Raw genomic sequence first — 14039 nt, forward strand, 5'->3', positions numbered from 1 at the left:
ATACGGGCTGTCACAAACATTTATATTACTAACGGATATCTATATTATTATAAACAACACAACAACAATTATTATAACACATGCTCATTAATCAAAGCTCCCTAGAGGTCTTTAGTGTTTTTTTTTTTAAAGAACGTCTAGGGCCCTGTGCCGAGGTTTTTCTTGCAGCTTCTTTTCCCCGGCTATACAGGTTGTGAGAAGCTGCAGTAGTTTTAGGCGGATGTGACGTTCGTTATGTAAAAATTGTCGATTCAAAGTGTAACTATGTTACCTACTGAATAAAGATATTTTTTAATATAATAGAAAGAAAAAGAAGAAGAAAGAAAATATTTATTTCCATATTGGACGCCACATTTACAAACTTACAATACAGAAATAACAAAAAAAAATAGAAAAAAAACAAAGACAAATAATACAGACATTAAATACACAATGGAGGCGCCCAAAATAAAAAAAGGATCTCCCTCAGCATAATGCCGTGACACGTGCTTAGCACGGGCTTAATAAATTACTTTCCGTTCCATACTTTTGCGATGGAAAATTCCACTTGATATTAACTCAGAATCATGGTCGGAATCTTCCCCCTGAGTATTCGTTACGATCTCACTTTGTATAACGCTAATACGAAGAATTTTGTTGCAGAATCCAAAAGCTCGCAGATCTTCAGCGAGTGGCGCGAAGACGTCTCCATGACCGGCCTGGGCCCGCCCTTCGAGACTGCCTTCTACACCGTACGCCTGACCGTCTCCACTGACCTGACAGACATCATACGGACGGTAAACATTTGCTACTTCTGTTTTTTAATTGAAAGAGTAAGTCCTGTTCAGTTGGACCATAGAATAAAGTATAAATAACATATACTCAGCATAGAATGAACTCTCCGCCCCGCACTAATATACAGGGTGTTAGTGACATCGTAACGAATACTGAGAGGGATGATTCAGACCATGATTCTGAGTTAATATCAAGTAGAATTTTCCGTCGCAAAATTCATGTTATTTTTTTAGTTTTTTTAAATTATTTTCAATTCTATACTTTTGCGATGGAAAATTCCACTTGATATTAACTCAGAATAATCAGCTGAATCATCCCTCTCAGTATTCGTTACGATGTCACTTACACCCCATACAAGTACATACAGTAGCCATACAAGTAGGTATGGGTGTTAGTGACACTGTAACGAGTACTGAAGGGGATGATTCAGACCATGATTCTGAGTCGATATCAAGTGGAATTTCCTGTCGGAGAAGTCATGAAAATTTTAGATCTTAATTAAATTATTTTCCGTTCCATACTTTTGCGACGAAAAATTCCACTTGATATCAACTCATAATTATGGCCTGAATCATCCCTCAAAGTTTTCGTTACGATGTCACTAACACCCTGTATGTATCGGTGCCAATTACATTTACCCCCCAACGCTAACGGCCGTCAAAGGGTAAGAGAGCGCGCGGATCTGTCTGTGTCGTTCGCACTTACGGGATTAATAAAAGATTGTTGTATGGAGTGTCCGGTCTGTGGTTGGGCGCCAAAACGATCGTACCATTACCTATACTAATATATAGAGGAGGTATAGAGTAACTTTATTAAATGAGATGCTTACATATAGATTAAACAATTAATGCTTAATTAAAGCACTAAACACAGTGTACTTACTTAGTGTAGTTATGCACTGGGCGCTGACTCTCGAATGACTCCTCAACACTATCTTTCTTGAACGCCGTCTCGGTGGTCGAACGACCTCGGTGGTCCAGTGGTTGACCGTTGGGCTCACGATCCGGAGGTCCCGGGTTTGATTCCCGGTGGGGACATATCACAAAAATTACTTTGTGATCCCTAGTTTTAAGATGATCCGTGCTTCGGAAAGCACGTTAAGCCGTTGGCCCTGGTTACTACGTCGTTACATGAGCCATGTCAGGAGCCTTTGGCGGCTCAATAGTAACCCTGACGCCAGAAGATAGAAGAAGAAGACTATCTTTCTGAACCCTGTTTCAAAATAAGTCACGTCTAAATAAAACTGAGAATGAAAGGAACATGAGTACACTATTTAGAATGTACAGATGTTGAATATGAAACTATAACACGGTTATAGCATTAGACAGTTATTTAACGAGGCTAAGAGGACACTGTACTATAATAAATTAGCATGGCTGAATATAATGAGCCGACACAGTTCTGCAAAAAAAAGTGTGTCACTTCAAATAATATAATACATGCACATGTATAAACAGCTTATATACGCCCCACTGCTGAGTACAGGCCTCGCCTCAATCAATTGAAGGAGGTATGGAGCAAACACCACGAAGCTCCACTGCTGGTTGGTAGGTATGATTTTTTACGGCGGCTGTTTTTTAGCTTATGCTATAATGTAAATATTATTATTTAGATATCTAAATGAAGTCTACGCCATCTACGTGATATTGAAATTAAGTGAAAAAAAAAATACTTACTTTCCTACTTATTGTTTTAAATGTGGTAAATGGTACACACGACACGATTCATTTATAACAAACATTATAGAAGGAAAAAATTGAAATAGTATGTGATATATGTATATTTGACGACGACAACCGCCTGACTCGTTTGCTCATTTGCTTCGTATCAATTCTTTATAAAAAAAAACAACTCTATTACTTACTTTATTCGATTCTAAGTTGCAAAACTAGTACTTAACATATTTTGATAGATACGTATACCTAACTACTACCCACGTAAGATAACAGCAGCACACACCACATCACACCTGAGCAGCATCACTCCTGTATCCGTAAAAGGGTATTCAGAAGTGTATATTACACACACCACCTACCCCCACCTAACCTAGTATTGAATATCCTGTATGTCTATCCAGCGCCGCACGCTGCACCTCGGCCTATGCCTGCCGGCATCATGCGCAAGCGACGCGGTGACGTCACTGGTGAACGCCGCACGCGCGCCGCTGCTGCGGCACACGGTCGCCGCGGTGCGATCACCTGATGCCATGCAGTACAGCTATATCGAGGATCCTACCTTCCAAGTGCTACTGTGAGTGTTGGACTTCATCTGTTACGTTAAACAGGGACCTCGAGTCATTGACCTTTCATTCCAGTATGACATTTGGGATCGAGACAACGACAATGGCCTGTCCAGCACTGAACTATGAAATTAAAACAAAAGACGAACGTTAAATGCGAATATATAAACTCATTTTTATTTTTATACTCAAGTTAAAAAAAAAGTGTAATACAAGTAAGTAGCTACCTACTTACTTATTCATTTCATATTACTTTAATTATCAGCAGTTTACTAAAACAGTAAACAAAATAAATGCTTCGAATCTCTATTTACTACCAAAAACTGATACATACTTACACATACATACATAAACTCACTCCTATTTACCACCGGGGTAAGCTGATTCCACGGAATTCCAGTTGCTTTCAAAAACTACTAATAAAAAATGCCTATAGGTGTCTGTTATCCATGAAATTAAAAGGTTAAACGATGGCAAATTTATGCAGCACCAACTATCTTTATTTTTGAGGAACATAGCCTGGATAGTCCCTCATCGGGACCTGTGTAGGTAAATAAATATATATATATTATTTTTTTTATAAATAAATATTTATTTCCTTCACAACATGATACAAAGTGTACATTAGACAATAGGATTAAACACAACAAGTGATCATGTGTAAAGGCTGGAACCTAAACTAGGATACCCTGTATTATAGGATTCCAGGCCTCCACCTCCAGATCAGCAGTCTTAATGGGTAGCCATACTTACAACCTTGAAATATTATTTATCATGTTCTAATTATTAATTAAAACAAAAGACGAACGGTAAGCCTGGTCACAAGTGTGTTGTAATATTAAATCGTTTAAATAACAATGCGTATGTATGTACTTAAGGGTCAACAAGGTATACAATAATGCGTGTAATATAATTGTACAAAAACGTCGCTGTCGGCGAGTGCATGTATAAGTGTAATAACCCCATATTTGAGGATTTCGCAAATAAAATGTCATTACAAATTGTAGGTACTTAAGCACTTATTAATTTTCATAAAAAAATACTTGACATCAACACGCGTTACAATAAAATTGAGTTTTAAATGTTTCGGATGCAAAATTGGTTAGGTATTTAGTAACTTTGTGTTTGGCCATAAACTTCAAAATGTTTTTTCGATTCTGCTTCGCATCACCCAAATCCCCGTGTAGTTGCGGCTTCCGATTACATCCCGCTTAGGGACGGTATTGAAAAGTATCGGCATCCGAAGGACGTAATATACGATCTCGACGACCCGATTACTCTAGCCATAAAGGCAGCCAATCAGCTCGCGACACCAAACACTTCAGGACCCCGATACCGACCCCGCCGGCGTGGTCGACGATTTCCCTCAATCAGCGGTTATCGCATCGACCCACTAGGGTCGATTAATTCTTTCAAATATTTTTCCTCTCAGACGACGCCCTGAGCCGAAGTTCGCGCCCAACTGGGTACCCTCAGGCCTGCTGTCTTAAGCGTTGTACCGGGTGAGAGCCTTCAGCGCTCCCCATTTGTCCGGCCAAGTAGTAAATGCCATCTGTGGCAAATCTACAATAAGTCACGTAAAAAAAAGTGTTTGGCCTTAAATGATGATCCTTGTTATTACAAAGTTTTCATTACGATGTCACTAACACATCGCTATCGATAATCGCCTATTTATTTGCGGTTTCATACAAAGTCCCGCACTGCTGTCTGCGTGTCCAGCTTTCCCGACTCTATGGTCAGCAAGGATTATTGTCCGTCTGTATGTCGTTGATAACATAACCTATAATTTTCGCCACCCTACCATACCTCAATTGTCGTTTTCCTGGAAATGCAGGCACTTGATACAAAAACAATATAAACACAGCACTTTAATAATTTAACGGGCGAATGGCTGTTGCAAATGTTTCGTCACGAATGCGAATTGTGATGACATCTAACAATTCTACGTGCCGGTCGATTTGTATGGAGAGTGTGTACTGTACTTAGCCAAATGATATAGCATATGCATGTCATGCGTGTAATGTAATGAGACAAGGAACTAGAAATATTAGTCCGCAGCGCAACAGTATCATACAAAAGGTTATAATAAGGTTTAGAATGTATTGCACATGTGGCGGACGCAACTAGTTGGCCACCTAGTTCCGCTCACATGCAACAGATGGCGCCACATTCAATAATGCAGTCTTCAAGCGGTCGTAAAACGCGATAGTCACACTACTAACTTGTGGCTAGCGGGGTACTATGCTCAGTTCGGTACCCCGAAACACCCACGCACACCCACGCCGCCAAAGCACAAATATAAAGCATAACGTTTTTTTAATTACAATATGCTCGCATTTAACCACAATCTCACCCGATGGTAAGTGACGGTGTGGTCGAGGGTGGATCACACTTACCTAGCAAATTCCTATTCACTCTAGCCTTGAAGACTCCTCGATTACAACGAGTTGGAAAAACAGACTGCCGTCAGTTCCAGTCCTTTGCCGTTCGCATCAAAAAGGAAGAGGCAAAACGTTTAGTGCGGATTGGTGGTATATCCACAAGATGAGGATGAAATGCCTACCGACGTCTAGTTGTCCGTAGATGGAATGGAGTGGGTGGAATTAACTCGTGAAGTTACTGCGCACACTCACCGAAGTGTATCTTATAAAAATACTGGCAGACAAGCTACTCTTCGTCTGTGGTTTAGACTTTAAGTGATAAGACTTGTGTAATAACCGCCATATTCCGCGCCCCAGCAGGCTGGTCCCTTTTTCTCGGATCTGTGTGCATAATTCTATGGTTGAATGAAATACAATTTTGACTCTATATTCTATTTCAAGAAAATAGGTATCAAACCAATATTATCTATTAGATACTTGGGTCTTACCACTTTGTGCTAATTGCATCACCCTCCCAACAGTGGCGTGTGCTGCGTGGTCGGGCTGCTACTGGTGATAGCGACTGCGTACGACATGCAGCTGGCGCGCGAGGTGCGCCGGCGCCGACGACGTGCTGCTAATATGCGCGGAGACTCCAGCGAGAACAGCTCCCGTGATCTCAAGCTCGACTTGAATGGACTTGATGGCATTACTGTTTCTAAGGGTAAAGACTACATACACAGACAGCCTTCCAATTATTAATTAATTAAAATTTTTGAGATCGAAGGTTGTTTTTCTTAGTTAACAAAATATGAGATTATAATCTTGTCAAGTAGGGATTACATACAACATTTTAAATGCTCTAACTTAAATAGGTTGGTACAAAAACTCTTCACCGATCGAATCTCCAATATAAACATGAATTTATGATGGCTATAAGTTATTAATGTCCCGTCTTAGGCAACTTAATTGCCGACCGACTTTTGAAGACCTTCACCACTTAACCTGAACCAATACTTTGTATTAAAGATTACTTAATAATGTAATAAATATATTAATTCAATAAGTTTGTATACATTTATTTGCAGGCAAATCCATGTACAATGTCAACAACAATATTGCAATCAACAACAGTAGCAATACATCCGAAGAACGTCTGACTGGTGAAACTACTTCCACTGATGAGGAACTTAAACTTAGTAAGCTTACTCAGAATAATCAAGATTTATTATTCTTCTTCTATCGTGTGGGTTGTGAGGTGAATTACCAACCTTATCAACTCTGGTGTCAGGGTTACTATTGAGCTGCAAAAGGCCCCTGACATGACTCATGTAACAACTAAGTACATACATCAGTAAGTAGTAACCGGGACCAACGGCTTAACGTGCCTTCCGAAGCACGGATCGTCTTACTTTCGGACAATCAGGTGATTAGCCTTTAATGTCCTAACCAAACTAGGGATCACAAAATGATTTTTGTGATATGTCCCCACCGGGATTCAAACCCAGGACCCGGCTCGTGAGCCCAAAGCCCAACCACTGGACCACAGAGGCCGTTAAGATTTATTATTACTTTTATATTATGACGTATAACCACCCACAGAGCAGACATTAAAGAATCAATGGCCCCACAACGGGCGCCAATTTCTGAAAATCTGATATCTACCTACAAATTAAATAAACCGACAACTTTTTTTCCAGGTGTATGGTCCGAGCTGCTTCTCTCATTCTCGATGAAGGCCAACGTACTCCAGATCTTCGACCAATCAGTGGGATCGGACACAATCCCCGTGGTTCATGGCCTCCGATCTTTGTCTATGGTGTGGGTGATATTTGGACACACCTGCATTGTCGTGTTCAAATATGCAGATAATACAGCATTAAGAGCTATTTTGGAGAAGAGCTTCTGGTTCCAGCTTATTCTCAGTGCGGTGTACAGTGTCGACACTTTCTTCTGTCTTGGGTAAGATTGATTTGGAATTGGTAATTAGTCATTTCGTTGTCTAATAGAGAACGTTCTTCAGAAAATGACACTGAGCTTCTTTTATGGTATTTTTATGACAGATCGAGTGGTAAGATTAATATGTAAATACGGATAGATAATTATGTAAGTAAGATGTTTGGTTGTCTGCGCATACACAGAATAAGAAAGATGCCTTTAATGGTATAATTTGAGGACCCCGATACCGACCCCGCCGGCGTGGTCGACGACTTCCCTCAATCAGCGCTTATCGCTATCGATCCACTAGGGTCGATTAATTTTTTCAAATCTTTTTCCTCTCAGACGACGCCAGAGCCGAGGTTCGCGCCCAACTGGACACCGTCAGGCCTGTTGTCTTGAACGTTGTATCGAGAGCCTTCAGCGCTTCCCATTTGTCCGGCCAAGTAGTTAATGCCATCTGCGGCAAATCTATAATAAGTCACGTCGAAAAATAAAAAATGGTATAATTTCGTCACAAAGTAATTAATCACATTTATTACCCAGCTTTTACGGCATTGCAGTCTAGGATCTCAAATTACAAATACCTTACATAGATACGATGTATTGCAATCTCTACAATGTATCTTTATGGAGTAGGAAAGCTAAAAACCTCTCCTTTTAGCATCATTCTTTACTTTATATTATATTATATTCTGTTGAAGAGTTATGAAGCCACGGTAAAAATATATTTTCATTCCACTTAATCAAAATCAAAATAAAATCAATATTTTTTATTGTTCATAATTGTGGGTACTTACATAATGTTACACAGCAAGGTTCTTAAATTACATTGCAAATAGTATGTGCATTGGTGCCCGTGCTAGGAAAACCTGTATTACAGGTACCAGCGCCCTCCTCTAGATTGTGGATGAACATAAATAAACACAGAGGAATATAACCTCTCAGACGACGCCCTGAACCGAGGTTCGCGTCCAACTGGGCACCCTCAGGCCTGTTGTCTTAAACGTTGTACCGGGTGAGAGCCTTCAGCGCTCCCCATTTGTCCGGCCAAGTAGTTAATGCCATCTGCGGCAAATCTACAATAAGTCACGTAAAAAAAAGAGGTATATAAAATCAAAAATGTATTTTTGTCTTTTCAGCGGCATGCTGGTATCGTTCCTGTACTTCCGAACAAGCGCTAAAGGCAAATTGGATCGGTTGACAAAGGGTAGAAAGAACTTCATGTCTGGATTTCTACAATTTATGGGTCTCATGGGTTATAGGTTCGCCAGGTAAAAAAACATTTAATACTTTACATCATGTACGGTCACGAGTACTAATATATATACACTTTGAAACCATGTCGCATTAACTTTTTTGATAAATTGAACCGTAAGTCACATTAAATGTCAAATATGATAGTGAGAAAGGGTTCTAAAGTGGGTACATGATATTGCTCATGAGTGTACCTACTACTGCCTCGTATTTATATTTATCTCTCTATCCGTTGTTTTATAAATGTTTCTACCTGAAATACTTATACAATTGCAATAGTTTTTGCTATCTACATTATTTTCCGCCCGCCTATTGCTTAATTACAATCATTGTTTGCGTTTATTACACTCCTGGTAAAACGCTTGTAAGTATATTAACAAAACGTTGTGAACTACGATCACACAGCGAAGCAAGTACTTGTTTCATAGCTGTTACGACATAAATTCCCTCGTGTTTTTTTGGTTACACTGCAGTAACGCCGAGATCATATTTCTTAAATGCCTTTTCTTTACAGATTGACAGCTCCATATCTCTTTATGCTTGGCGTAGTAGAAGTGACGATGAAATGGTTCGCATACAACGCTGTGTTCGAACCTCCAGCAATGGACCACGAGACTTGCCCCAAGTATTGGTGGAGGAACTTGCTTTATATCAACACTCTCTTCCCAGTGGAACAAATGGTAAGTCCCACTTTTTTCGCTGGTTGTGAAGTGAGTGCTATCCGAGGCAAATCAATAAGCTACGAGAAAAGAACCTATTCACCTACTCCTTTCACATTTGAACGAATAATGTTGGAAATTTATTATTTTGAAGGTAGTTGGATATATTTGTAGGATTATTGGAAATTCCAATGATGCATGAACCTTCATATTGATTGATTTTGTTTTATTCTTAGTAAAGTTCCTGTGATGACTTTCGAAATCCTTTCATTTAAAGTGTTAAACGATCCCAGTACAAGTACCTAGTACTTCTCTATTAGTCTTTAAAACAGTTGGTGTCATAAAATATAATTACTTTTTGCGGTTTCAGTGCATGCTGTGGAGTTGGTACGTCTCTGATGACACGCAGTTCTACGCCGTCAGCGCCATCCTTCTCATTCTGGCCAACAGGTATGATACTTGCAGTTTATCTATCCATAAACATTTTTATGGCAATACGTTCTTGTCTGACCTTATCGGCACCACTAAATATTACTTATGATGATTTTTCGATCCATACATTAACATCATGCTTATGATCCATATTGTGTGGACAACGCCATATTGTGAGGATAAGATTGAAATTATAAGATTTTAAAAATACATTCGACGAATAATAAACTAATGATTTCACATTAAAAGCTGCCAGTTGTCTTCTGATCAATAGTGGCCCTACATATGCAGTCCATCCCCACCCCATTAAAGATTACAGCCCGTAAATTTAAATCCCGTAATTTTGGAACCGAACTAAATATATCAATAAATGAAATTATTCATTATTTATTCCTCAGCCACTTCAAGGTCTCAGTGGGTCTCACCGGAGTATTGTTCCTCTCATCGTTGGTCACCACCGGCTACGTATCTTGGAATAACGACCACATACCCAACAGCGAAGATCCGTTCACACAGTTCGACAAGATCTATGACAAACCCTGGACCAGACTTGGACCGTACTTGGTCGGCATGGCGGTTGGGTGGATACTCTTCAAGACCAATTTGAAAATTAGGATGAGCAAAGTAAGTTTCTGTGTATCTAGGAATTAGTCGGTAATAATAATAATAGTAATGAAGTCGAATCTTCATACAATAAGCGAAGTTCTTGCGATAAATTTTGCTTTTTACGCGTGAATGAGAAACTCTGAGGGCTCTTACTTGATCTGATTGCTAGTTTCGATGATTCTCTTGTGACTCAGAAAAGATGTAGAACAAGGATTTGTACCTCTAAATCACTAAAACCTTTATTAAGTAGACCTAAAAGCAAAGTTTTTTTTTTCCCGTGGCATTATTTACTTAGCCGCAACTAATGGGGAGCGCTTAGCGCTGTCACTCGGTACCAAATTTAAGACAATAGGCCTGAGGGTGCCCAGTTGAGCGCAAATGTGGGGTCAGGCCGTTGTCTGAGAGGATTACAAGAACTAATTGACTCTAGAGGGCCGATAGCGATACGCACTGAATTAGGGAAATCTAAAACCAAAGTCACCTGTTATTTATATAAGTATCGTACTCCGTACCGTATCGTACAGTTTTTGCTCTACTAAAATGTCTTATAATTTCCAGATATGGGCATGGGTGGGCTGGATAATTTGCACAGCGACACTGCTATTCCTGATCTTTGGGCTGTACAAGACCGAACTAGGCGTGGTCTCTGCCGCGGTATACAGTGCCCTATCGCACTCGCTGTGGGCCGCCTGCATCGGGTGGATCATCATTGCTTGCTCTACAGGACACGGAGGTTCGTTCACAATCCTTTATTTTCAGAGTTCTCCCGTAACCCGTCAATCGGAATATGATAAAGGACCAGGAAAAAGTTTTTAATGTAAGATTTTTTAAACATATTTTACCGCGCCTTGACCAGAAATCAAAGGTTTAACGGGTAAATTTATAAATCGGAACTTTTCTAAACTCATTCGAGCGTAGGTATTTCTTCACAATAAAGCAACATGATAGAGTATTTAATTACCTATTATACTCCGTACCCGCCTTTCTTCGTTAAGGGAAATCCTATCCCCATTCGCAGAATATATTGAAATACTGCCTATGTACAAGTTTCAAGACAGATGATACGGTTCACCACCATCATATTATAGGCCTAATAAAGTTTAGTGAAACGCGGGGACTTAAGAACACGGACGCGGGGGTTTGTTTGTCAAGCAGCAAGCTGTTACCTCTGACTACCCCATTGAGGATATAGTAGAGAGCTATATATCTACCTATCTACTCAGCCTGTATCCACTGCATCTTGTCCTGTGCAAGTCTCATCCATTGCTTTCCCCTTCTTCTTCTTTTTTCTTTTTGCTATATACAGGGTGTTAGTGACATGGTAACGAAAACTTTGAGGGACGATACAGGCCATGATTCTGAGTTGATATCAAGTGGAATTTTACGTCGCAAAAGTATCATCATCATCATCAGCCCATTAACGTCCCCACTGCTGGGACACGGGCCTTCCCTATGGATGGATATCGAGATCGGGCCTTAAACCACCACGCGGGCCCAGTGCGGATTGGTGGTTATTAACGACTGCTAATGCAGCCGGGACCAACGTCTTAACGTGCCTTCCGAAGCACGGAGGAGCTCAAGATGAAAACTTTTTTTTTTGTGGTCACCTATCCTATGACCGGCCTCTGCGAAAGTTGCTTTACTTCAACAATCGCAGACCGAGCGCGTTTACCGCTGCGCCACCGAGCTCCTCAACAGCAAAAGTATAGAATGGAAAATAATTAAAAAAAAACAAAAAATTCATGAATTTTCCGACGGAAAATTCCACTCGATTTTAACTCAGAATCATGGTCTGAATCATCCCCTTCAGTATTCGTTACGATGTCACTAACACCCAGTATGTGCTGTTATATTTCCAGGTTGGGTAAGCCCGCTGCTAGCAGCGCCGATCCTGTACCCCTTCTCCCGCGTCACGTACTGCACGTACCTCGTGCACCCGGTGGTGCTCCGCTACGTGGCCATGCATTTGACACATCCCATACATTTGGGAGAACTGCTCGTGGTAAGTGTGCTATTTTTTTTTAATAAAAAATACTTTCGCGTTTGTAATAAGTGACACGCAGGCACTACCTAGCAAATTAAATACCTGTTCACTTTAGCCTATTTTCATGTTTAATTCCTATTCTATATTCTATGAGAAAAGTACTTACAAGAAATTCTAGATTTGTATCGAAACCGCGACTCTTGTGGAATCTTTACAACACATGAGAAGTTATAACTTGTCACAGTCTAAATAAATTATTAACCCTATTCAGATTTCCTAGATTTAAAAAAGCGTATCAACCCACTTATTAATTACTGAAAGTTGTTTGGTGGACCTCGAGTCTGGATAATTTTCAAATTCATAATTTATTTATTTTTTGTCTACAGTTCGTCCTATTCCTGGGGTTGACGGTGATATCATTCGCAATAGCGCTAGCGGTATCTGTCGCATTTGAAGCTCCCATCGTCACGATGCTGAAGATCCTTTCTCCACAGAGGAAGCCGCACAGAGTCTGATTATATAAGGCTGACAAAACCAATCGATGAAAATTATCGATGACAAAAAGAGTGAAAAATTCTGTTTATCTATTTTAAAATTACGAACGTTATGAAAATCGAAAAAGTACCTAAGTATCCTCAATTAATAAAATATATTGCAAGTGGCGACGTGAAAATAGAAAACTGCTTCTAGCATGATTAATTATTATAACAATTTAAAATGGTACTTACTTTATTATATCCTGATGCTATCAGATTGAAAGTGAATGAAAAAGTTTTTAAATTGGGAAATGTTCTTATTTTAAAATAGACTACAAATCGATACCTCTTACATCAATTTATAATTTTTATCTTGAAAAATAAAGTGTTATAAAAAGATACATGAAACTTGAAAAGACTTTACGAGATGAAGGAGAAAAGCTCAATTGTGACTTTATTGAAGTTTGGTTACCATATTAAAATGGAACGAGTCTGTTATCAGACTAGTGATCCTCATTGTACAAAGTGTAGAAAATAATATTGTTATATTAGCAAGAAAAGTATTCATAATATTCTATTTTCTGTTATGTAAAACTTTTTAAAATATAAATACTTACATGAGTAGTTCCATTTTAAAGTTCAAAATCTACCCAGCGAGAAACACAGAGCAAAAAAACATTTATTTTTTTAGGGTTTTTGTTTCTAACCGACACAAACAATTAGGTACAATGGTTTTTAACATAATACAGATTTATAAAAAGTGTACCAAAATAAAATACTTGCAATTAAATATTTGGAATGTACTGAGATTTGAATTAAATATTAATCTTTACTCTTAGGTCCTTATTTATTTTAAAACAAAAGCAGAATTGTGAAAAAAGGAATTTTCATATTAATACTGTAAGTGTTTAAAAAAAAATAATGTAAGTTGCGATCATTGTTGTTTTTATGACAAACATAATGGTGTTTCTTTATTATCCAAAAATGTACATAAATTGTATACTTCTCGATGGATTCGTTAGAGGTATACATAAAGTTATGTAAATAGTTTGTAAATATTATCGTAGCTGTAAGTTTCTACTGATTGTAATAATATTTTTAATACAAAATAGAAAATAAAACGATTTTTTTCTTTATAATCCCACGGCCGTAACCTTTTCCTTTACAAGAAACTTAAAAATAAAACAAAAATAATACACTCACAACTCAACTGTTGTAGTTCGTAACTTGTTAAAGTTATTATTTGCCGCCAAAATATCGAATCAAATCCATTCCGTTTCAAGCTTTATGTTGAACGTCCTATTTCACAAATAA

The 14039-nt window shown here is 38.8% G+C and overlaps 1 protein-coding gene across 1 annotated transcript in view; it reads left to right on the forward strand.

The window, feature by feature from the left end:
• Positions 1–13846, forward strand: part of LOC126382208 (uncharacterized) — a 58358-nt gene extending 44512 nt beyond the window's left edge. The window contains exons 3-14 of the mRNA XM_050031979.1: positions 643–776; positions 2852–3024; positions 5916–6097; positions 6462–6572; positions 7074–7335; positions 8454–8585; positions 9083–9248; positions 9598–9677; positions 10058–10283; positions 10824–10998; positions 12125–12267; positions 12636–13846. Coding sequence (XP_049887936.1) covers positions 643–776; positions 2852–3024; positions 5916–6097; positions 6462–6572; positions 7074–7335; positions 8454–8585; positions 9083–9248; positions 9598–9677; positions 10058–10283; positions 10824–10998; positions 12125–12267; positions 12636–12764 — 1913 coding nt within the window. The 3' untranslated portion in view covers positions 12765–13846. The remainder of the gene's footprint in view (positions 1–642; positions 777–2851; positions 3025–5915; positions 6098–6461; positions 6573–7073; positions 7336–8453; positions 8586–9082; positions 9249–9597; positions 9678–10057; positions 10284–10823; positions 10999–12124; positions 12268–12635) is intronic.
• Positions 13847–14039: the final 193 nt, after the last annotated feature.

This window comes from Pectinophora gossypiella, chromosome 3, assembly GCF_024362695.1.
Source record: "Pectinophora gossypiella chromosome 3, ilPecGoss1.1, whole genome shotgun sequence".
In the NCBI taxonomy this organism is placed as follows: Eukaryota; Metazoa; Arthropoda; class Insecta; order Lepidoptera; family Gelechiidae; genus Pectinophora; species Pectinophora gossypiella.